This window comes from Canis lupus, chromosome 25 (assembly GCF_011100685.1).
Source record: "Canis lupus familiaris isolate Mischka breed German Shepherd chromosome 25, alternate assembly UU_Cfam_GSD_1.0, whole genome shotgun sequence".
Classification (NCBI taxonomy): domain Eukaryota; kingdom Metazoa; phylum Chordata; class Mammalia; order Carnivora; family Canidae; genus Canis; species Canis lupus.
Window position 1 is genome coordinate 44,848,251 of NC_049246.1, and position 25,122 is coordinate 44,873,372.

At 48.3% G+C, this 25,122-nt stretch overlaps 1 protein-coding gene across 1 annotated transcript in view; it reads left to right on the forward strand.

Annotated features, from left to right (window-relative positions):
- Nucleotides 1–25,122, forward strand: part of INPP5D (inositol polyphosphate-5-phosphatase D) — a 119,457-nt gene that overhangs the window by 50,829 nt on the left and 43,506 nt on the right. The window contains exons 4-9 of the mRNA XM_038574220.1: nucleotides 1,601–1,772; nucleotides 4,750–4,890; nucleotides 14,356–14,443; nucleotides 18,914–18,994; nucleotides 19,143–19,214; nucleotides 20,233–20,356. Of these exons, the coding sequence (XP_038430148.1) occupies nucleotides 1,601–1,772; nucleotides 4,750–4,890; nucleotides 14,356–14,443; nucleotides 18,914–18,994; nucleotides 19,143–19,214; nucleotides 20,233–20,356 (678 nt within the window). The remainder of the gene's footprint in view (nucleotides 1–1,600; nucleotides 1,773–4,749; nucleotides 4,891–14,355; nucleotides 14,444–18,913; nucleotides 18,995–19,142; nucleotides 19,215–20,232; nucleotides 20,357–25,122) is intronic.

Consider the following 25,122-nt stretch of genomic DNA (forward strand, 5'->3'; position numbering starts at 1 on the left):
AATCCCAAGGCCTGGAAACAATCAGGTCCCTCCCAGGTCACCCCCAGAGCCGCTGAGGTCCCTGGGCTGGCTCCTGCTTGTCCCTGCGGGCTGCTGCCAGCCAGGTGCTGGGCACCCTTCACCCCACGCCCGCGGGCTGCCTTGGGGACCCCTCGCCCACCTTCCTCCCACCTCCCTGGGGACCCGCTCTGAGTGGCTGCACAGCTCATTGGCTGCCTGGGCAGAGGATGGACTCCGAGGCCAGGGTTCTCCGTGGAGGAGGTGGGGGCCAGGCAGAGTGTTTCCAAAGGACCGCAGCTCCGAGGACCGAGGCAGCCCGTGCCCCCTTCTCACCTCCCTCGACTAAGTTACAGGTGCCCTCATCAGAAAGAGCTGGAGCTGCCGCATGCCCGTGTGAGTCCGGGTCACTCCCCTGCTCTGCGCCATGGCCGCATGTCCCCAGCTGCCCCCAGGTGCCCAAGCCTCGGCCTCGATGCCGAGGACCCGTCCTACAGAGATGCCCGTCACACACTGGGGGCCTCAGCTCCCTCAGGCCCGCGGGCCTGGCCACTGCCTTTCTGGGTGGCCATCTGGAGGAGGACCCCGACACCTTCTGTCACGGCTGGGAAGAGAAACCCAGTCTTGTGACTGCTGGCTTCGCTTCCCCAAAGGAGGCACAGTGGCAGGCTTGAACCCGAGCAGTGTGACAGTCGCCCCCACGCCCCCTGGATTCAGGGGGCCCGATCTGGCTCAGGTCTTCTCAAGGTGCTGCCGGGCACCACAGGGCTCAAAACACACTTGTACCATGGAAAGAACCTCAGGCCAGGGGCGGATGTGAAGAGCTTGTCCTCTAAAGGGAGCATCCCCGGGCAGCCCTTGGCGGGGGCCCTGGCATAGCCATTTGGTGCGGGAAGAGGCTCGGGTAGGAGGCTCAGCCCCTTTGCCCATTGGTGGTGTGCGCGGGAAGGAAGTTCCCCCGAAGGCCAATAGGCAGGAGCCCCTTCTCCCAGGCCGAAGTCAAGTTGTTTTACTTTTCAGTTCCCTGCATGAAGGGGGCCCTTCGCTTCCTTATATTTGCCTCCTAGGGTCTGGCAGGGAGAGAAGAAGAGCAGAGGCTGGAGGGAAAGCAGAGGAAAGGCAGGCCGAGGTGGGAGACAGAGGAAGAGTGTGGTTGGGCCCACCTGCTCCCACCCTGGCTCCCCTGCCCTGGGAACTGGGCCTCTGCCCCCTCCAGGGCCCCTGCCTCAGCCCCACAAGTTGGCCATCCTTCCAGGGCTGCTGGCTCCACCTGTCCAAGGCCAACAGCCTGCCCAGCCCGGCCATTTGACCCCAGCTGGCAGGTGTTTGCTGAGCACCTCCATGGGACAAAACAAACCCCAGGACCAGAGACCACAAAGACCAGATTCCTGCCATTGGCAGGCTCCCCATCTAGTCAGAGAGCCAAGACGGGAGGGACAGTGCATGCACAGATGGGGTCTATACCCGGGCACAGTGGCCGGGATGCGGGATGCGCCTCGCGTGTGGGGAGGGCCCACTACACAAGAGAGCCCTCTGTAGGTGGGTGACTCTGGGAGAAGCTAGTGCTCGGACCAGATGGTGTTACTGCTCTTCTCTTGTGTAGAAGGTGTCCTGTCTCCCCCTGAGCTGCCACCGAGAAACATCCCTTTATCTGCCGGGCTGTGTGAGGCCAAGGAGGTCCCTCTTTTGAGCGAGAATCTGAGAGCCACCGAGGTCAGCAGGCCGAGCTTTTCCGAAACATTGTTTCAGCGACTGCAGAGCATGGACACTAGTGGGTGAGTTCCCGGCTGGCAGGCCTCTCAGAGGGCCAGGCTTGGGTGCCACTACACCCAGGCAGCTCACCCTGTGCTCACTCCCGAGAGTGCCACTTCCACTCTAGGACAGCTTGCTGTGGAGCACCCCGCCCTCCCCACCTCCCAGCGGCAGGTGTGAGGAAGCCCAGGTCACCCCTCTGCTGCCTGGACACCCCCTCCCCACCTCCCAGCAGCAGGTGGGAGGGAGCCCAGGTCACCCCTCTGCTGCCTGGCTCCTGCTCTTCCATGGCCATGGGGTCCTGCAGCCTCTTTGCCACGTACTCCTGTTTCTCTCCCCGCGGGCCCAACACTTCCCTGGCTGGATGCTGCAGGTGGGAGGATCACCCGGGAGGGCTGTCAGTTGTCCTGCCAAACCACAGGCCCTGACTGCGAGACTGGCCAGGGGGTGGCCGCAACCGGAAGGAAGCTCCGGGAGCAGAACTGCATCCCAGTGCCCAGCTGGGCCTAAAGTAGGCACCCCCAGATGTGTGTTGAATGAATTGCAAAGTTAGTACACAGTGAATTCCATGCATTAAACATTTAAAAAGAATTTTTTGTTTCTTTGTGAGAAAAAGGGCCCCCAACAAAGAAAATGCTAATGGCAGGGCTCAAGCCATCTCCCCAGCTTTAAGGATCAGTTTGAGGGCTTCCTTCCTACCATCCTACTTGGCAAAATACAAAGGAAATCCCTGAAGGTGCACACAAGCCCCCCCCCCGGTTGCTAAGATACCTGGTGTTTTTTTTTAGTTCCACTTTGAATCTCCTTTGATTCTGCTCTAGGCCCACCAGGTTATATTCTCTGCACACTCCTTGCATTACTTGTGTTATTTATCAAATAGCTAAGTATCCAGTGTTTTGAATACAGGTATGTTATCAGGATTACCCCACACACATGTGTAAATAACAAATATACTTGCTCAGCTATTCTGCGTAGAGTTTGTTGTTCAGTTTCCTTGAGTTTCTACCTCTCTCCAGGGTAGATGCTGGATAGAGAGAGCTCCTTGGGGAAATAAGTAAGGATGCCCAAATGGTGCCACCATCTGCCCCCTGCCCCCAACTCCCTGGCATCTCCTCGTCAGCCCCTCCTCTCTAGGGACAGGTGTTCTCTTGGGCCTCCAGTGGCCCAGTGGGGCAGGGACAAGGCGTGCAGCCAAGGCTCTGTGCAGCCTCCTGAGAGGGGCAGGGCGGGGGGCGGCTGGGGGCTCGTGGGCTCTCTCTGGTTTTGCTCTTCAGCTAACACATGGCAGTGGAGCCCTCCTAAACCCTCTGCTTGGAGCTGGGGATGAGTGAATAGAGCATGGTGATGGGACAGTGCTCGTCCTCAGGGCTCTTCTGGGTCACGACAAACCGAGATCCGGCCTTGTACTTGAAAGTCAGTCTATTTTGTACACAACATAGCTTTTCACACGGAGGACTGCCTTTAGATTTTTCTTAATTATAAGACAACCTGCACAGTCTTTTGTGCAAGTTGATTAGATCTAATCAGTTAGGCTGTCGTTAGGACGTTGGAGTGAAATCAGGCTTCTCTGATGAGGAGCGTTCACATCTTTATGTTCACACTCTCCTACAAGGAACATCTTAACAAAGACCACTTCCTATGACGAGCGCTCGTGGTCTCAGAGTTATGAGTCAATAATCATTAGAACCGTTAAAATATGTATATTAAAACCATGGGAGTGGTTTTATCTTTTTTAGAAACAGACTTGGGCAGAAACTGGATTTTTATGACATCAAGACCCAGAATGAGCGTAGATTAACCTTCAGTGTTAGGGTGACAGGCATGTGAATAGTTTTCAATCTCAGTAAGTCAAAATGGCCAATGGCCCTTCTAGCCTCAAGAGCAAGAGCTTTGCATTCTTTCAAAGATCTTGCAGGAAAAAAACCTGTGCCCTCTCGTGCCAACTTGATTGTATGTCAAGGTTGGAACAAAGCTTTTTAAAGCTTGTAACAATTTTTTCACCCAGGTAAATCCAATAACCTTTCCTCTCAGTTTGCTCCTTTGTAAAATAGGAATAATTATAACAAGTACCTCCTCACGTTGATTAGAGGACTAAAGGGGAAATGGGCATTGAGTGCTTGGCACAGCGAGTGCAGTGTTATGCCCAGGAAATATTGGCTGTGGTTCTGATTTTAATCATGATAGGAACTAAAGACTCACAGCTTACCCAGGAAAAAAACAAACAAACAAACAAACAAACAAAAATGGTGCTGGACAAAAGAATGTAAAGGGAAAAAAAAAAAAAAAAGAATGTAGAGGGACTCTCAGACCTCCAAGACAGCTCTGGTGCCATGCAGCCTGGGCTCTGCCCCTGCAGGGCCACTGGGCACAGTGCGCTTGCCGGGCCTGCGTGTGCCTCACCCACCCGGTTACTGAAGGGAATGAGCCAGACCCGAGAGGGTGGGAGGGAGAGGGCAGGGCACCTGGGCCACTGCCTTATTCCCAGCCCATCACTCAACACACAGACTTCCCCGTGGAGCCCAGGACAGCTCAGAACGTCCTCAGCACAGAGCTCCAGGTAGCCTTCAGCTGTGAACTTGGAGTTGATATGTGAGGTAGGGCCGTTTGCCATCTCTCCCCTATGCATCCCTCGGCCCTCAAATGCCATCTTTAGAAGCAGATGAGATAGGGAAATAAATCTGCTGTACGTTTTCCAAGTTGTTTTGTCTTCTTTATAAAGGATAAGCATTTCCAGCCAGTATCCCTTCCAAATATGGGCTTGGGAAATACCTTTATGGGTGGGTTAAGAGGCATTCCCCCCTCCCCAGATCCTTCAGTCTTGCTCAGACCTACTTCTCTGCCCCTTCAGTAAGACCAAGGGAACCATCCAGGAGCGTGCACATATTCTCCTAAAGGACAGTGTCCAGCCAGAGACTCCAAGAATCAAGATTTCTTCTTTTACCATTGGCGTTTGTGGCCAAAGGAACAGAAGAAGCATGTTTCTCTTTCTATTATTTTCAGGCTTCCAGAAGAGCATCTTAAAGCCATCCAAGATTATTTAAGCACTCAGCTCGCCCTGGATTCTGACTTTGTGAAGACGGGCTCCAGCAGCCTCCCTCATCTGAAGAAACTGACTATGGTCCTCTGCAAGGATCTCTATGGGTAATGGCTGTGTGGGGAAGGCACATCCCCCCCCCCTCCAACCAGGGGCCGAGGGGACAGTCCTCTGAGAGAATCAGCTCATTAGAGTGACCCCTGCCCTCCGTCTGGCTGTCCAGATACCTCTGCTGTACTCAGAATAATTGGGCAGTTGGCAGGGTTTAGAAATCCTTGTGGTTGTTTCAAGGTTTTGTTTTCATGGTATTTGAAATGTGGCTTTTTTTTTTTTTTAAACTAAAGTTAATTTGAGGCCAGTTGCTGTGGGAAGGGGTGAGTGGGAGGGACACTGCTGGCCCTTTCACACTTGCTCAGGATCCAGCAGTAAGACTTTTGCTGTTAATCTTCCTTCTTGCTGCAGCCGACACAATGCACAGGCACAGAAGGGCTCCAAGAGGAAATAAATTAAAGTCAGCCTGTTTTCTGCATGGGTGCTGATGGCCGAGGGTGGGCCAGTGATGGCAGTTTGTTAAAAGCGGGCCAGTTCACCAAAACTTTCGTTTTCCGATATTTTTCCGATACTGAATTCATTGAATGACCAATTGGTAAAAATTCCTATTTCTTTTAGATTTTTGGAATTTTGCATTTTTAACTTAATTAGTGCTAAAATGAATTTCAAGTTTAATTACATCTTAATTGATAGAAGTGCAAACTTAAGGCTGCAGTGTGATCTGAACAAATGACTACTTTAAAATGCTTGAAAAAATAGAAAGCACCATTCAGAAGCGTCTGAGAGAAATCATAAGGAGCCAAAACAATCCCATCAGAGATGAAAGGTCAACATTTTGGTTGGAAAAACAGCATTTTATGCGGGTGAGGCGTTCTTGGACTATACCGTGTCGTATTTTATTATAAACATACAGCAGCTTCAGAGCTCTCTTGTCTATTTTCCTGGTGCCGTATCCATCTTGGCTTAGTTAATATGCAAAAAAGAATCTTTCCTCATCAGTAATAAAATTGAACTTTCCTCTTAAAGGCTCTTAAGAGCACAATCAGTACATTTGGTAAATTTAACAAGTACTTTCCTTGACAAATGGAGCACGCATCAAATTGGCCAGTCAGGTCTCATTTCAGTGAATTGGCTTTCAACTAATGTAGTTTCAGCCAATTGGACCTAGAGCCATCATTTTTATATATTTCCTTGGAGAGCTATTTTTCCATTTGATGCTGTTGTTATAAATCATTTATCACTAGGGAAAACACACACACACACACACACACACACACACACACGGCACTTTCTTTTTAAGAGACACAGTTGCATGATGACTGGTAATAAGCTATTTCTGTTCCAGTGGAGGTCCTGTTGTTTGCCGCTTCCTTGTCCAGGAGGAAACACCCCTCTCAGTTTCTCCCCTGGCCTCCCCCAGGCACTGGGTGCTTTTTCAGCCCTGGCCCTGCCTGCACTTTCCTGGATCTGGGTCACCTCACTTTATGGACACAGCTGCTTCCCCAGCATGCTTACTTCTCTGTGTTCCTGGGAAGAGCTTCCTTTGGCTTGCAGCTCTTCCGCATCTTTATTTACTGAATAGTTAACTGCTAGTAGAATTAGGGACACTGTAATGTCCCCTACACACCTGTCTTCACCCTCATAGGCAAAAGCATAGCCGGGCTTGGAGACTTGGTTAATTGGAGGCTGAAATTTTAGAAGATCTTACATAGATGCAGTTATGTTTCCCAATCCTTAACTATGAACTTGTAGTTTTCAAACCATTCTGTTTGGAACAGGTATTCAGTTCATTTATTTGTTGGGTGTGCCATTCATTTCCTTGACAAATATGTATGGAGGGCCTCCTCTGTACTCTGTTCTGGGTATAGGATACAGAATGCACAAGATTTCTGCTCTTTTAGACCTTGTTGGAGCTGATGTCTTAGTGAAGAGCACAATAATAGATTGTCTGTAAATAAAGATAATTTTAATAAGCATTATGACAAAATAAAACAGGCAAAAATGACAGAGACGTTGGGTGGGAGGATACTAGCATCCCTTGTGGGTTAAGAAGGCCTATCTGAGGTGGTAATGGAGCTAGGACAGTGGTGGTAAGGGGGAGCTAGCCATCCAGCAATTTAGCAGACAGATGTCAAGAAGAAAGGTCCTGAAGCAGGAATGAGGCCAGCCTACAAGGAATAGAAAGTCTATGTAGCTAGAGTGTAATGAGGGAAGGAAAATGTTAGGAACAGAGGTCAGGGAGAGGCAGGAATATAGGGTGGACCAGGCACAAGATGAATTTTAGTTCAATCTGAATTTTAGACAAATCACAAATACTTTTTATTTTATTTTATTTTATTTATTTATTTTTTTACAAATACTTTTTTAGTATAAGTATATACTATGCAATGGTGGAATATACTTATACTAGTAGATTACCCATCATTTATCTGAAATTCAAATTCAACTGGCTGTCCTGTGTTTTATCTGGAAATGTTAGGCAGGAGCCATGGCATGTATACATCCCAAGACTCTGTAGAGATTTTAGAGGATCGTGCCATGATCCAACTTCTGTGGAGAATGGATCTCAGGAGATTGACCCAAAGCAGAAGAGGAGTTCAGAGCTCAGGGGTTGTAATGTGTGGGCGGCTCTAGAGAAGGGAAGGCAGGGATCTGTGTGTGTTCTGCTCCCTGCTGAGTCCCAGGTTTGGGGACAATGCCTGGTGCAGGGGAATGGCTCTGTAGGTATTAGTTAAAGATGATGACCCAAGGGCATGGAGGCATGAGAGTGGTGTGACCTAGGACAAGTGTGGATGGAAGAGCTCACACATTTTGCTGCCTGTTTGGATGCAGGATCAGGGAAAGAGGAATGGAGGGTGACCCCTAGGTCCATTTGGTGTGAGCAGCTGAGTGGATGATGATGCCAGTTACTGCAAAAGTAGAAGCCAGGAAGAGGGTATGGAGCTGTGGGGAGATCTTTCTCTGAGCTCTTAGGCAACCCACAGCTGAACCGCCAATCATGACATTATGCTAGAAGTCTCGAGCCCTGGAGACCTCAGAGCTAGGTCTGCATTTGGGACTCAGCAGCATGCAATTGGTACTTAAAGATGAGAGACAAGTGGGGTGAGGTCACTGCAGTGGGGAGTGAAAGGAGAAGGAGGCCCAGGCTGGATGTGTAGGTGTGGGGTGCAGGAGAAGCTGGAAGAAGGGCTGAGGATGGCACCAAAGGTGACTGGATCCATCCACTCAGACCCCCTGGCCCAGTAAGAATGTTCCTTAGTGTGAAGGTCACAGAGAACTAAGGAGTGAGACACAATGCAAGAGCCTCCCCTACAAAATGTCATGCCAGGTGTATCTGAATGTCAGCAGCACAAAGGCTCAAGGAGGATTTGGAAACCCAAGTTAGATTCTCTAGAACCAGACAGAAACTTTTGCAGAGAAAAAAGAATAGAGAACAAAGTCACTAGAGTCTGGAAATATTTGGTAACCTTTGAAATGGAGAAATGAGAAGAACTTCAAGTGGAATTTTAAAGTAAAATGTCCAAGTATAGAAGAGGGTACTTTATTAATGAGAGTGGGGTTATGATTTTTTTTTTCTTAGAAATAGAGAACACTTGCATGCGAGGGGTGGGGGTAGGCAAGGGGAGAGAGAGAGAATCCCAAGCAGGTTCCCCACCCAGCATGGGGCCAATGCAGGACTTGATCTCATGAGATCAGAACCTGAGCTAAAACTAAGAGTTGGACACTTAACCAACTTAGTCACCCAGGTGCCCCATGCTTAAAGTTTTAATCAACAAACCCAAAACAAAAATACTTTACCAGCATTATAACTGTTTCATGAGAACATAGCTTTCAAATCAAATCTGAAAATTAAATCACAAAACAGAGCAGAATGTCAGGGATGTATATATAGAAAACACAGGAAACCTATCTAAGGATAGGTGAAGAGCATGTGTTTAAAAAAATTGTTATTTTTTGGAAAGAGGACATAGAGATTCAACCCAGATCTGATAGTGTGGGCTCTTGAAGAAGCAGGAAAAAAATGACATAATTAATGGTAAATATATATAAAAGAAAATATTTTTCCCACACTTATAAAGGACCTAAATCCAGGTATTGAGAAGCCTCAGAAGGATCCAATTAGCAGAATAACCAAATAGCACCATCTAAGTCTCTTCTTACAAAGTTCTTAAATCACAAGGGAAGGTGAATTCAGAAAGTGAGTAATTATGAACAGCACCACTTCTCTGAAAAATTGCAATATTTAATATTATTCACATTGCCTGATATAAATTCTGAAGCAGGAATCTCCAAGGAGAAGACTACTGATCTAGGATTAACTGACCCTAGACGTCACTCAAGAGCACAGGGAGTCTTTGCAGATTTTTAAACAATTGTGAAAATGTCCTAATTGTGTGGGTTTACTTGAATAAGGATCCAAGAATTTTTTTGCCTGAAATCTTAGAGCACTGGTGATCTTAAAAATAAGAACCCAGCAGCTTACTGAGCAGCTGGATATGAATACACCCAAAGCGAAAGTGTTCATTCTATGCTCCCAGAACACAATGTGATGAAAATAGAAATAAAGAAGACAACTCGCCACAACCACGCAACCACCTGGACACTTTTAGACCGCCTCCTAAATCACAGCTGAATTAAAGAAACTGACACAAGGAAAACCTACATGGGGTAGGTGTGGGCGCCACGGAGAAATCAAACTGCCTCAGTAAGAACTCTGTGTGACGCAGCCAAAGCACAAGTTGGAGGAAAAGCCATAGCCTTAAATGCTCTGTTATGGAAAAGGGAGTACGAGAATGAGTCAGACAAACTGAATCCAGACCATGAGACTCTTGAAGGCATCATAGGTCAAGTCCTAATCGCCTTGATATTTCCCACTTCTAGCAAAGTATCTGAAACATTTGCTTACTCAGTATCCATGCACAGAGATTGAATGTGTGCAGGATTCGTGCCCGCACTATTTTAGGGGCCGGAGATATTGCAGTGAACAAAACGGAGTCTTTAAGAAATCTCTGTTGAGTAAATAAACAATCACAAGAACTGGCAAGGAAGAGAGCAGGGTAGGGGTGGGAAGGTAGGGAGAATGGTAAAAATAAAACCAGAAATAAATTAGCAAAAAAGGCAATTACAATTTTATTGGTATTTATTAGGTATTAATTTAATTTAATTTTATTTTAAAGATTTATTGATTTATTTTAGAAAGAGGAAGAGTGTGTGCAAGCAGGAGGAGGGGCAGAGGGAGAGAGGGAAGCAAACTCCACTCTGTGCAGGGAGCCTGAGGTGGGGCTCAATCTCACAACCTTAGATCACAACCTGATTCAAAACCGAGAATCAGATGCTTAACTAACTGAGCCACCCAAGCACCCATACAATTTAAATATTAGAACATAAGAGATTTAATAGTCTGCATTAAAGATTTGCAAAACAAAGACAGTGCACAGGGCTACAAATCTTCAAATTATAGTTGAACAGATATTTTACATACAACATAAAAATTACCATGAGTGCCCTCCTTTGAAGTTTCAAGAAACAAATAATGACCATACTCTGTAAATTATTCCTGAATGACAAAAATCACCTAATTCAGTCTTCAAGAAAAATACAGTTCAAATCCAAAAGCCTAATCAAGATAATAGCCTGAAATAAAACTGTATCCACTTTCATTTGTTAATATCAGTGTTTAATATTTTAATAATGTTTTAATAAATATAATTTAGTAATATGAAAAATGGAGGCTTAGGGCACCTGGGTAGCTTGATCAAGCGTCTGACTTTTTGATCTCAGGGCAGGTCTTGATCACAGGGTCCTGAGTTCAAGTTCCACACTGGGCTCCATCCTGGGTGTGAAACCTACTTGAAAGAAAGAAAGAAGAAAGAAAGAAAGAAAGAAAGAAAGAAGAAAGAAAGAAAGAAAGAAAGAAAGAAAGAAAGAAAGAAAGAAAGAAAGAAAGAAAGAAAGAAAGAAAGAAGAAAGAAGAAAGAAAGAAAGAAAGAAAGAAGAAAGAAGAAAGAAAGAAAGAGAAAGAGAAAGGAAGGAAGGAAGGAAGAAGAAAGAAAGAAAGAAAGAAAGAAAGAAAGAAAGAAAGAAAGAAAGAAAGAAAGAAAAATGGAGGCTTTATCTAAGAAGTCACTTCAAAGAAGAGTCAATGTAAAGAAAACACGATTACAACATGAGTCATTTGCATAGGTGTCCTAACAGACCTGTGAATTAAAAAGGAAAGTGATTTAATTTTTTTAGTGGGGGAGAGACAGTCTGAAGGCCAATGTGGGGCTCTGTCTTACAATCCTGAGATCATGACAGGAGCTGAAATCAAGAATCGGATGCTTAACTGACTGAACCACCCAGAGGCACCCCCCAAAAGAGTCATTTCTAATTTTTAAAAAAGCGTTTTTTTAAAAAAAGGATAGATTGTTACTAATGCAGTCAGTGTCAGTGTAAAACCAGTTCCACCTGACAGAGAAACAATACAATTATTCCTTTAAACATTTTAACAAAAGAAAAAGAGATGCCCTTTATCACCTGCTTTCTCACTGTATGGGAATTAATTTTTTTTTATTTTTTATTTTATTTTTATTTTTTTTGCCAAAGGAAGCAAAGAATAGAGACAGCAAAAGTTAAGAAAACAGCAAGGCATCAGAGCGTCCCTTCCGAGCCTGGAGTTCTGGGTTGGACCACACTGGATGTGCTGGCTGGATACCTGATGGGAACCTTGGGGCAATGAACCAGCTTGCTGAGAACAAGGCAGAGGTCGTGCTCCCTCTGGGAGGGCTCAGGCAGGGGGTCTGAGCCCCTAATTAGCTGTCTCTAAGGGTCTGACCTTACCCCAGGACTGCAGCCCACTCTGGCTTTGTCCCCTGACTTCCCTTGAGCTGGTGACCTGACGCTGGACAAGCTTTCCAGAGACCCTGCCAGTGGTTGTGATGCCCCCCCGACAAATCCCTTCTGTATGATGATGCCAGTTTTTTTTTTTTTTTTAAGATTTTATTTATTTATTCATGAGAGAGAGAGAGAGGCAGAGACACAGGCAGAGGGAGAAGCAGGCTCCGTGCAGGGAGCCTGATGTGGAACTCGATCCGGATCCCGGGACTCCAGGATCACGCCCTGCCCCGAAGGCAGGCGCTAAACCGCTGAGCCACCCAGGGATCCCCTGAGCCACCCAGGGATCCCCGATGATGTCAGTTTTTAAGGCTTCCAGCTGAAGTCTCAATGTGTCATTTGTCATTCGGACCCTAACCAACACTTCCAGACACACCCGGGAGCCAGTCAGGTGCCTCAAAATTTTAAATTTTTTACAAAGTTTAAAAATACAAGGAAAAGCAGTGTCATTCTTAGAAAGACCTACAGATTCAGCTTGTGTCTGTGTATTTGTGTTTTTAGGATATCATTTTGAAAAAGGACAATGAGAGAGTTCTATTTGATGTTAAAGCATGTTCATAATTAGTGCCTTGGAATTTTTTTTTTTAACCCAGAATTCTTTTCTGACAATGACCATTTAAATGGAAATATCACTGCATGAACAGATGCAGGAGCTCTGGCAGAGGGGGTGGGGAAACCCAGAACCCAGTCTGCCCAGCACTCCCCCTACCCTGCAAATCAGCTTTTTCCACCCCACCCTTGGTCCCCTGAAGGTAGTCACAAGTGACCCCTAGGGCTGTAACACCATCCCCCTCCCCAAACCGTGACTTTGTAAATCTGAGATCCCAGCTATACTGGGAGCTCTCTGGATTTTTTATCCGGTTGAATGAATGGTATGGAGACTGCAAACAAATCCTACCATATTTAAAAAGAGCTCGTGCAATGGACTAGCTCAAGGGAAAGATGGAAGAGAGAGCACGTGCTGTTGAGACTGAATAGCAATACGGAGAAAGATGAACTTAATTCCACCACTCATTAAAAAAAAAATTCTAGATGAGGAATTAGAATGTGTAATATCAACAAGAAAAACCTATATATAACTCTTAAAACAGTGAGAAACCAATTTTAAATGAGCAAATAATTGCGTACTAGTAAAGACTGATTGATAAATTTTTAACTAAGGCAAGCAAGAATTACCAAGGAAAAGATGAAAAATAGAACAATTAGAATGTATACAGTGCCTTACAATGAAATCCAACCTACCTAGGATGAACAATAACAGAATGGAAAAAAAAAAATCCTTACAACACCTGGACTGAATAAAAAGCAAAGCGATGTGTGAAGAGTTTATACCAATGTCTAAAAAGTCTAACAAAATCCCCAGCAGGTTATTTGGGAATAATTGTGCGGTATAGATAACAGAAAGGTCTGGGATTGGCATCCATGTACTTTACAGAATATCTTAATAAAAGAACTTTTATTCAAAAAAAAAATCCCCATCAGGAAACTGACAAAGGACACTAACAGTTTATACAAAGAGAAATACAGTAGAAACCAACCTTGCAGGAAAATATTTAATGACATTGAATTAAAGACACGCAAGCAGTGCATCAATAGTGAAATGCAACCCCCAAAAAAAAAAAAAATAGTGAAATGCAGTGTTATACCCACTAAAGGAGAGAGGAAAAGAAGATCATACAACAAATGCAGAAAGCACCTCCAAGGAGCGGGCTCGAACAGTGCCTGTGGCCCGTGAGGGGCACCATCACTCAAAGGCTGGGCAATATTGATCAAGAGCCACAATCTCTGCTTACCATAAAATTGTCATTGAAAATAAGAAAAGCTATAGGAACAAAGTTGTTCGGAGCAGCCTGTATTTGTAATGGCCATGATCTCAGAATAACCCAAATAAAAAAAATAATAACCCAAATATCCAGCAATTCATTTTGGCACATTTACCCGATAGACTATTTTGAAACTATCCGAATGTTAAACATATAAAAACATGAAGTTTGGGGTGAAGTAATGAGTGAAAAAGAGAACTCAAAACCGTCTGCCGCTGTGATTGAAACAATGTGAAAACAATAAAGACAGAAGGGAGCAAAGAATGGGTGAAGCTCCGCTGTAGGAGTTGTCAATGGGTCAGACAAAGCAAAATCTCTCCAGGCGTCAACCTCAGCAGTGAGGAGGGGATTTGAACCAGAATGCTCAGGCCTTCAGCCCCGGAAGCCCCTGGGGCACACATTTAAAATGCAGATTCCAGACCAAATCAGGTTGGGGCCCAGAAATTTGCATTTTTAACACTCCGGTGTGTTTGCGATTCTTATAAACATGAGGTTGGGAACCGTGGATCCCTGAGTGATTTCAAAGTAGTTTTGTAATTCTGTGTCCCAGTTATCTACAGGCTCCGAGTCTGGCTGACCAGAGGGAACTCAGGTCTGCGCATCACGACTCCAGTTTGGGTGGGGGAACGAGAAGACGTGGGGGTCCGGGGGGGGGGGGGGCGGTGAGCCAGCCCTGGCAGGCCTGGATCTTCGCCCGGGCTTGTTCTTCTGGGAAGGATCCCTGCCTTTGCCAGACCGGGTGTGACCGTCCCTCCAGCTGAAGCCTGCCGTGCCTCATCCGGCTCCTCACTAATCCTTGACCTTCACCTTGTCCCCTGCTCCTAGCGAAGTCATTCGGACCCTCCCCTCTCTGGAGTCTCTGCAAAGGTTGTTTGACCAGCAGCTCTCCCCTGGCCTCCGTCCACGGCCTCAGGTAAAGCCTTTGGGGTTGGAAAGACGAGATTGATAAACCAGGGTTTATCAATGGGGGTGAGGGGTGGTGAGGGGTGAGGGGCGAGGGGTGGGGGATAAGGTTGCAGAGTTTCAAGGGCTCAGAAGGGAGCCCTCCCTGCAACACTCCTGCCCTAAGTTGGCTAGACCACCAGAGCTTGGGATGGGGGGGGGGGGCCTCCGGACTCTGTTCTCCCAGTTAGGCATTTCCCCACTGCCTGATTTTGATTTAAGGAATAAAGATGTCAAATTACGCACCCATCAGCAGAACTACTTGTTAGTGCTGAATAGGGAAACAAGGCAGGGCCTTTTTTTTTTTTTTTAATCGTTGCTCACTGGAAACTATTAGAAGAATGTGAAGTGCCTAAATGCTTGATCCTGCAGTCTTGCCCCAAAAAAGCAAAGCAAAGGTGGTCCCCATCCCCCCACACGCTGGCTCCCAGTTTGGCAGGAGCCAAGGCCAAGTCATCCACTGAGCAAAGATCTATGTATTGAAAGGTGTCAGCAGCAAAGGTCAAAAGCAGAACCAGCCTCTCCAGAGAAAGTACTTGCAACAAATATAAGGGACAAAGGATTAATATGTTAACAAAAAACCTCCTCCAAATAATTAAGGAAAAACAAACCCAATTTTTAAAATAGGGAGACGTTATAAAGAAAGGCTGTCTTCAACCTTATCTCATGAGTAACTGGAAAATGAGATTCGTAACAGGGAAATCTCTTTGCCTATCAGATGGGCAAAAAGTTGGTTGATGGAATCAGGGCTTGGTTTGGGTTTTTGGGGTCAGGGACTCACATGGGGTTCACTGCTCTGCTGTGCGGTTGGGAGTGGAAATGACTTTTCTGAAGGGCAGTTTATCCACCTGCAACGTCAATGTTAAATGCACACATCCTTCAAGCAAGCAGTTTGATACGTAGGCAGCCGTCTTAGGGACAGAGATGTTTATTGCTTATTGTGGCTTTATCTCTAAAAACAAAAACAGTGGAAACCACCCAAACGTAGAGCTGCAGAATTCTAGTCTAAGGGGGGGTGCACTGTTGTGGACATACTACCCACAGCATATTGTTGGGCGGAAAAAAGCAACGGCATGTGAACTCTGAGGTCCATGTGGAAATCCGACCAGAAGGATTCCTATCCCGAAGTCTACCTCTGGTCACCGCGCGTGGGGATGGGACGAGGGAGAAGGGGCTAGGCCATCGGGGACTTGGGGCTCGACCAGACTGTTTGCTGGAGGGTGTTTTTTACTGAGAAGATGTATATGTGCTATTTGTACCACTTAAGAAATTTCACCCAAAATTTAAAAGGCAATGAAAGCAAATGATGAGACATTAATCTCTGGGAGAGTAAAAGCAAATCTAGGCAAAACAGGGGCCCTGCCAGACTCTTAACATTTAAATAATTAGAACAGAAGACCACACACCCACATCTTTGAAATAGAGAAGAGGGCGAGGCCCCCAGAGAGTCAGGCCGCCACCGTCAAGCTGGGGCTACTGCCTGGCCGGCCAGCTGGTGTTCCCTTTCTGGATGGAGGGTGGCATCAGACGTGGATGGGGAGAAAGGGTCCTCGGTCCCACTCTCCCTTATTAGAACTGACTCATAATGAAAACGCAGGGAGGATGTCCTAGATGCCTTCAGAAATTCACAGATCCAGGAGGAAGTTCCAGGGCTGCCTGAGGTAGAGGAAAGAACACTCCCCCCTAGATCGGAAACCTCCGAGCCCAGTCTCTGACCCGCCCCCACTGGTCCTTGTTTTCCTCAGCTGTGAAATGGGCAGAGCACGTCTGACACTGCAGGGTTCTGTGAAGGACTAAGTGAAATTGCATGTGTGACACTGACTGCCGTACCCTGCTGACACAGGGCCCTTCCCCTCGGGTCCGTGAGCCAGGCTGGGGCCCCTCACCCCGGGGACCCCCCACATGTGGAATTTATTCATTCGAGATGGGAGGTGCAAAATGCAACGTAATCACAATGAGTGCGGAGCTCAGGACTAGGAGAGACCTGGCTCTGCCCCATGTGAGAAAGAGTCGTTAACCTTGGAACCCACATCCTCCCTTTAAAGGGCAACTAAAAAGCAAAGTAAAATAACTGGGCCAGTTTATGGGAACTCACAGTGTCACTCAGGCCAATTTGCTCACTTCTAGGCTAAGCTGTGAATTAGGTCCTCAGCCTTGACGTTAGTGACCTTTGGGGCCAGATTATTCTCGGTCGTGGGGGACTGTCCTGTGCATTGTGGGATGTCAACACCTCCCTGTCTCTTCTGGCTAGATGCCACTAGCATCCCCCAGTTGTGGCAACCCACAATGTCTCCAGATGTTGGCAAATGCCTTTTGGTGGGTAAAATCGCCATCAGCCGAGAACCACTGGGCTAGACCTACATGCAAGTCTCAGGTCTACACTAGCTGTGTGTGACGTTGGACACGCTGACTCACCATTCTGACTCAATTTCCCATCCGCAAAACAAGGGTTAGAAGAATCCGTTCATGCGGGGATTTGATGAATGGACGCGTTTATTTTTTATTTTTTTAAAGATTTTATTTATTTATTCTTGAGAGACCCAGAGAAAGAGAGAGAGAGAGAGAGGCAGAGACACAGGCAGAGGGAGAAGCAGGCCCCATGCAGGGAGCCCAATGCAGGACTCGATCCTGGATCTCCAGGATCAGGCCCCGGGCCTAGGGCAGTGCTAAACCGCTGAGCCACCTAGGCTGCCTTTTTTTTTTTTTTTTTTTTTTTTTTAATGGATGCGTTTAAAATGTGCTTGGCCTCATGGACGAATTCATGCCCTTCTCCTCTGTGTTCCGCCTGCTGGGAGGCCTAAGTGGAGGCCGAGCTCCCGCATTATGCTAACACCTTTTGTTCCAAGAACCAACTCCAGGTTTGTCAATAACTTGGTTTACACTTGGTAAGTTTTTGCCAAACCTGCCTCCTCAGACACAGATTCAAAGGAAAAGGGGGAGACACCAACCTAAAACTGCTAAGGTGACTGCCCCAGGTAGCAAGCAGGTCTTCGTTCCAAGTCCCTGAGAGAGAAAAGGAAGAAGGTTGAATCTGTTATCTTTTCAATTCTTTATGAGATAAACAACCCAAAACAAATTACTCCACCACTGACCTGCTGGTCTGCTCCACCCCCTCCACCCCCCACCCCCGCCCCCAGAGTCTTCCCTCCATCTCCTCATCTCCAGGCTTTCCGCTCCTCGATGATAAGCATGGGCTAATTGGGAGCTTTGTTAAGGAACAGGGCAAAAATAAACCAGAGAAAGTATTGACAAAGCTAAGATGGTTGTGGGGGGTGATGGGGTGATGGGTGGGGGGGTGTCGCCGTGGCGATGCTGCTGGCAGGCAAGGGGGCAGAAATTTGAGGTCAAAAGCGAGTGTAGCCTGGCTGACTTACTAAGCAAGGGGTGGGGTAAAGGGACTTCACCTGGTTGGCGATAACCCTCATTCCATTCCATACACGCGTCTGATTTTATCATCCAACTTCTGGAAGGCAGGCATGGTACCATTAATTCCACGTGTGTGACCGCACGTCTAGCACAGAGCAGGTGCCTTGTAAATACTGGTTCTGGGAATAAACACTTGAGACAGTGGCCTGGGTCTCAGGACGGTCGTGGATGCGAGTCCTGCCCTGCCATCCACTGGCTGTGTGACTTCAATCAAGTAACTTGAGCTCCCTGGGCCTCCCGTGGGCGTTGAACAACTTTACTGAGCGTCGTCTGTGGCCAGACACTAGTCCAAGCTCCAAGGTCACGGCGCCCAACCGTACTCACAGTCCCAGTTCTCACAGAGCTCGCGTTCTAGCAGGGAAGACACAATGAACGAATAAGTGACCAAGGTGATTGACAAGCAGCAAAGCAGGGTGATTTGATAGAGATGTCCTGGTGCTTTAGCTGGCATGGCCCGGGAACACCTCTTTGTGGATCTGAGACCCGAGTAGCAAGCAGGTGGCCTCCCCTGGTGACCTCCATGTCTCTGGGAATTCCTCAGGGAAAGTAGCTCAAGGCCACGGGCAGGTCGGAGGTGAGCATGGGTTGGCTGGGGGTGAGGGGTCAGCATACAGAGTCTCAGAGGGCTGGGTAAAGAATAGGATAGTTTTCTCCTAGCAATGGGATCTCCGTAGTGAGATGGCTGCATTTTGGAAGTAGAAGAGCACCACTGGCGTAGACGTAGGGGGAAGCAAAGGTAATAATCAAGGCTGATCCTAGAATTCTGTTTAAGCGACTGGGTGGATAAGGTAGGAAGCAGTTGGAGAAACAGTTTAAGAGGGGAGAGGAAATGAAGGTTTGTATTTTGGTCGTGATAATTTTGGGGTGACTACAGATAGCTCTGATTTTCTGGCCTGCAAAGGGGAATGAATAATCATAGTACTTCGAGGGGCCATCGGGGGGTGAAATGAGGAAGAAAGGGTCCAGTGGAATTCCTCTGACACTCTGACTACTGTCCTTCCTTGCTCTTTGTCAGGTGCCTGGTGAGGCCAATCCGATCAACATGGTGGCCAAGCTCAGCCAACTGACAAGTCTGCTGTCCTCCATTGAAGATAAGGTATTGGGGGATCCTGCAGCTTCCCCCTCTCTTTGCTTAGGGAATGCTGGGGTATGCAGGCTTTGTGCTCCCTTTGACCCCGTCCCCGAAGGAGGCTGTCTTCTCTGCACCTCCCAGCCTAAAGGCCCCTGTGCTCATACGCCCACAGGTCAAGGCCTTGCTGCACGAAGGCCCCGAGTCACCCCACCGGCGTTCCCTCATCCCTCCGGTCACCTTTGAGGTAAGTGGCTGTGCCCTCAGATGCCACTGATGGAGGCTGGAGGCCCTAATGGTCTCTGTGGGGGGGCAGTGTTTGGCTCAGCTGAACAAGGGCAAGGATCCAAGGATCCCTACGCTAGAGTGGTGGTTGGCAGAGCCACCCATGGAGATGATAAGGAGGTCAGAATGGGCACCAGACAGGTCTGTGGAGCCTCCTTCTGGAGAGACTCCCCAGGGAAGAGTGCCCCAGGCCAAGATGCCATAAACTGTGTCCTTCTCCAAATGAGTGCAGTGAGTGACAATCATACAGGGACACCACTACCACCCCTTGCCCCCAAACTAGCTGCAAAGTAGTGCCTCGAGGGAGGAGTAGGAAAAAAATATAATTCCCATGACTTCCCGGAGAGTGACGGAGATAGAACCTCCATGCTCAGGCCCAGAAATCTCTTTTTCTACATGATCCACAGAAATCCTGCTGCAGCCAGCCCAGTCCAGCCCCTGGTCCCACATTCAGAAACACAGGACAAGACGCCCCTGCCTCCCACATAAAGGCTGCTCGGGCCCTGATGATAGCGTTGTGTGTAGATCTCCAGCCTCTGAGCATGCCTAGGCAATTGTCTCCTTCCTAAGTATCATCAGTAAATGTTCAGTTGCTGGTTGTGACCAGGCCCAGGAGTCTCAGTCTGTTTTCAGCATCCTTTCTGGGAGTGGTGGCACAGCAGATTGAGGAATTGAGGAGTGTCTCCCCGTGAAGCCGTGAATGAATCCTTCTCTGGTGGTTCACCTGCTGCCTCCACCAAACCTGTTGGCAGAACCGCTGACGTGCACAGGACACACAGCCGGGTTCTTTCTCACATTTTAGCAGTTCTCAGGGGCTGCCCGAGGAAGCGTGGACTTGGGGCTCTGGGGCGAGGGAAGCACGGAGTTAGAAGCCCGATGGCACCACATGGGACACCAGGGCTGGATGGCCAGGGCTGGCAGCCAAAGCCTCTGCAGAGAGAGGATGATCACGTCTCCCCTCCTCCCTCCCCTCCTCACAGGTAAAGTCAGAGTCTCTGGGGATTCCTCAGAAATTGCAGCTCAAAGTCGATGTTGAGTCTGGGAAACTGATAATTAAGAAGTCCAAGGATGGTTCTGAGGACAAGTTCTACACTCACAATAAAAGTAAGCCCCCCTCCCACCCACGACGCTCTCATTCTGCAGGTGCCCGGTTTTGCATGACGTGACCGGTCTGTAGCAGGCGGCCGGAAAAGGAGTCCTGCCAGGCACGTCTGCCCCTGTGCCAGGATCCGCGTGGCCCCCTCCCCCTGCCCGTGGGACCCCCTGCCGGCTCCAAGGCTCACCTCACAGGTCCCTCCTTTACCAGGCCTTCCCTGTACGGTCCGCCTCCTTCCAGCAAACCCTGGGGAGGTGAGGTAAACGCTCGACCCCGGGGGGGCAGTTCTTTGTGAATGTGTCCTTCCCCACTAGGAGCCACACTGACCAAATGGTCACCTCGCGTCCCCATGCAGAGCCCTGCGCACCTAAGGCCTGCTGGCCCAGTCAGGGAGTGTCTTGAGCGTAGCGGGGACTGCGCCAGTTTAGCATGGTGCTCAAGTATGTGGGTTCAGGAACTAAACTGTCTAAATTCATATCCTAGCTCTGCCACTTAGTGGCTGTGTGACCCTGGACACGTTGCTTAACCGCTCTGGGCCTCAGAGTAGGCACCAGCAGGGATGGCAGATGGCAGCGCCTCACGGCATGTCTCCCGTGGGCCTGAGGCACGAGCTGCAGCCTTAACCCCATCAAGAACACTCCCCTGAGCTGTCTTTTCTGATGGCAGATATTTGGCTTGACAGCCAAGACCTACAAATAACATCTACTACCCATGGAATCCCTACGGTTGGACCTCCAGAGGGGCGGGAGGGGAGATTATATATATTCAGAGCCGGCTTGGTGCCAGACACTGTGCTGGGCACGGTGGGGTGGGGATGAGCGTGCAGCCAGACCATGGGGCTAACCTGCCCCAGTTCAGATGGAGGCTGTGCCACTCGCTGGCAGTATCCTGTGGGCCTGCTTACTTAAGCTCTCTGTGCCTCATTTTCCTCATCTCTGAAATGGGCATCATCATCATCATCATCATCATGGATTCCTAGGCTTGTCATGAAAGAGGAGGAGCTAGTATATACAAGAGCAGCCCATCTGTGCCCAGCAGCAGCACCGGGCCCTGGCCGAGTGCCCAGGCAGAGGCCAGGGAAGAGAGCTACCCCACGTGGGCCTGCCCCGTCCTGCAAGCTCCTGCTCCCAAATCCCATCTGTGCTGTGGCACCAAGGTCCAAGGGATGGTCTCAAGGCAGGGGGGGAGGGAGTCTGGGGACCAGCCCCATGCAGGAGGTGGGGCACAGTGAGGGAAAGGGCATAGTTAGCACAGGGAAAGGTGGTCAGAGCCCAACCTTGAATCCCAGCTTGGTCACTTGTGACCCTGGGCTAGAGTCCTCTCTCCAATCCTCTGTACTTCTCTAAAAGGGTGTACATCCCGTAGGGCTGCCACGGGTCTTAAATCCACCACAGTAGGTAGTAAGTGCTCAACAAAACCCCCTCACCATTGTGATTATCCTTCCAAAGTGAGGCAGAAGATGAGGAAGGCAAAATAGAGCAGTGAGGAAAGACCAGGAAATGAAGGCCCTAGATGCTGAAGTGTGACAGGCTGTCCCATTCTTGCAGAGTTGAGGTCACAGTGTTGAGGCAGGCTGCTCTGTCTCCTGCCAAGTTGGGCCGGAGACGTAGGCTGTATGAGGGCTTGAGCAGGATTGGGCTGTGTCAAAAGTGATCCACTTAGAGCCATGCTTTCCTCTCACCTGTCAGAACGATTTACAGCTGAAAGGCGTGGACCCAGCTGAAGAGGAAACCAAAGCTTATAAGACGAGGGGAGAGAGTGTCAGAGTGCCTGACTGCTCTAAAAAACTCCAGGCTCCTGGACTGCAAGAAATACCTCCCAGGGTTCTGGGAAACACTGTGAACACTTGTCAGTTTATTAATTCAATGGACATTTTTCTTTGGAATGTTTTCCATGCATCAACCCCAGGTTGTAGCCCTCCTTCAAAGATGTAGCAGCGTAGAAGGGAAAGTCGACCTGTGAGCAAGTGTTAGAATGTGTGTCAGATGCAAGGTTAGCCCAGGAGGGTTGATTAGCTTTGTTGTGGGGTGTGCAGGGAGGGGTCACACCACAAATGGCTCTGTCTAGGGCTTTGAAGGATGACTAGGAGTTCGCCAAGCATAAGGTAGGGGAGGGCACTAGAACTGAGAATGGCATGTGTTAGGGAAATCCCATGTTACTTGTGGCCCTAAAGGGAGGAGCAGCAGGGCATGGGGCCCCGGATGTGGACAGGGCCCTGAATGCCCAAGTAAAAGCTGGAAATGGACTGTGAAATGGAGATCACTGATGGGTTGGTCACCTAAAGGGGTGAATATACTCCTTTGTGGCATTCTGGACGGTGTAAATGTTGCCATCAGATCAGGGACGTGTAGAAGAGCAGCCCTGAGAAAACCCAGCTCGAGTCAAGATACACCATTACAGTGGGGATTCACAAGCCTTTAAAAAGAGAAGTGAGGACGCCCGGAGCCTGCCAGCCCAGACTCTGTGGGCCATACCCACCTGCTTCCTGTCCTCCCTCCAGGCCATGGAGCCCAGCTCACCCTCTGTCGTAGTATCTGTCACGTCAGGACACGATTACTTGTTAACAAGTTCCCTCCCCCACGTGGGCCAGGTCTGGATCTTCCACCTCTGAAATCTGTAGGCCCAGCTCAGGACCTGGTATTCAGCAGGTGCATACTCAGGGATTGCGGATTGACTAAGGTGCTTGCAGTGTTGCTCATAAATCCCCAACTCCCCTCCACCCCCACCCAAAAAAATGTGGCCTCCACAGAGGCCAGGAAATAAGTTTTTTTTGTTCACAGCCAAATCCCCAGAGTCGAGAACAGCACTTGGGCAGAGTAAGTGATCTCAGTACATACTGAGTGAATCCATGAATGAATGAATGAACAAATGAATTCGAGGCCAGTGCAGTATCACAGTTCATGTGGCAACATGTCTAGGTGACCTCTTTATAATTGGCACTGGAAGCAGTGTGCTTGAGAGATGAGGGGCTCTGGGTAAACTGGACTCCTACTGGCTTCACATCCTCGCTTCACAGCTTCATAATGGTGTGACCTTAGGTCAGTAACTTGGCCTACTCAAAGCGTCCATGTCCACATCCCTAAAACAGATTCCTATAGGGTCATCGTGAGCACTGGTGACACAAGGCAGGTCTTTAGGTACTCCTGGCACAATAGGTTTCCAATCATGGTTATTGTAAAGTGCTGATCATTTAGGGGAAATCTTTTTTTTCTTTCTTTTTAAGGTTTCATTTATTTATTCACGAGAGAGAAAGAGAGGCAGAGAGGAAAACAGGCTCCCCGTGGGGTGCCTGCTGTGGGACTTGATCCCAGAACTCCAGGATCATGCCAAAGGCAGACGCTCAATCACTGAGCCAACCAGGTGCCTTGGAGGAAATCTTTGATTGCGGGTGTGGGCATTCCCTTGCCCTGCTCCGGTCCCCGTGTTCATGAGTAGCTTTGGCATTGAGGTCTTCTACGCATAGGAAAAGCCAGTTGCTGTATGAGGAAATCGTAACGTATTCACTCAGTGAGCAGTTATGATGAACCAGGCTCTGGGGATGCAAAGAGTGAACAAGCCAGAAGTCTTAGTTCTAAGGGAGATTCCATGCAAGTAAGAGTCCAGGAGAAAATAACCAAGTATACAAATATGTAAACCAGGAAAATGTCAGGGAGTGATAAACTCTAGGCTGGGAATGCAAATCAGATGCTATGACAATAATGGAAGAGTGCCATTTGAGCTGGCACTTGAGTGTCCGGAAGATGCTGGACATGCAAAAACCACAGAAAGAAAAACCCTTGGGCAGAGGTTCCAAGATGGGAGCAGACTTGTCGTGTGAGAAGCATGGAATGGCTGGAGCACCGGTGGTGCAGAGATTGGGCACCTGTCCTGGGCTTGGTGAGCCAGATGGTGTATGTTTTAAGGGCATTGAGCCACTAGGAGATTTTAAGCAAGGGAGTGGTAATGAACTCTGGCTATCATGCTGAGAATAAATGATGGCAGGAGACAGACCAATTAGGAGCCTTGACAGTCACCAGGCAAGAGATGGTGATGGCTTGAGATGGGGAAAGAGAGACACTGGGGATGTTTTGAAGGTAGAACTGCTCATACCTGTTCATGAATGAGATGTAGAGTATCAAGGAAAAGAACCACTAAGAGCTTCTAGTTTATTTAACTAGGTGTGGGGACAAGTGGGCCACTTACCAGCTCGGGTAAAATACTAATCCTGATCAAGCAAGATATCACATCCTGGAAGCAGCCACACAGTCCTGCAAATGGGTGTCAAGGAAAAACCAGAAGTTCAGAAGGAAGGAGACATGGACTCAGTAGCAGATTAGGAAAAGTGTCAGGGTGTCCCAGCTGGCAGCAGGAGGAATTACACATGGGATCTCTACGGCTGCTGGCAAGGGTGATGGGATTTCTGAGCACACAGGACATCCACAATTTCCCTTGGGTAAGATTTCCGGTCAAGATGGAGGTCAAACATACGCATTTGCCAGTTCCCTTCCTAAAAGCAAAAGTCACAGGGACAAAGAGACTGAGATGATAACAAAATTCTAAGTGCTGAAAAGCAGATGGATAATGATAACCAGCTTGAACCAGAAAGACTCAATTTTCAGCATGCAGTAGGAAAAACTGAGACACCTAACTCCTACCACAGAACCCACAAAGGGTACAGGAATTGATACTGTCAGGGGCCCCTAGAAGTGATGAAGGTGAGGTTATAAACATCAGGATTGGATGAAAATCTCTTAAAAGAGACCCACCATCTCTTGCTCCTCACACCCTCCCCTCT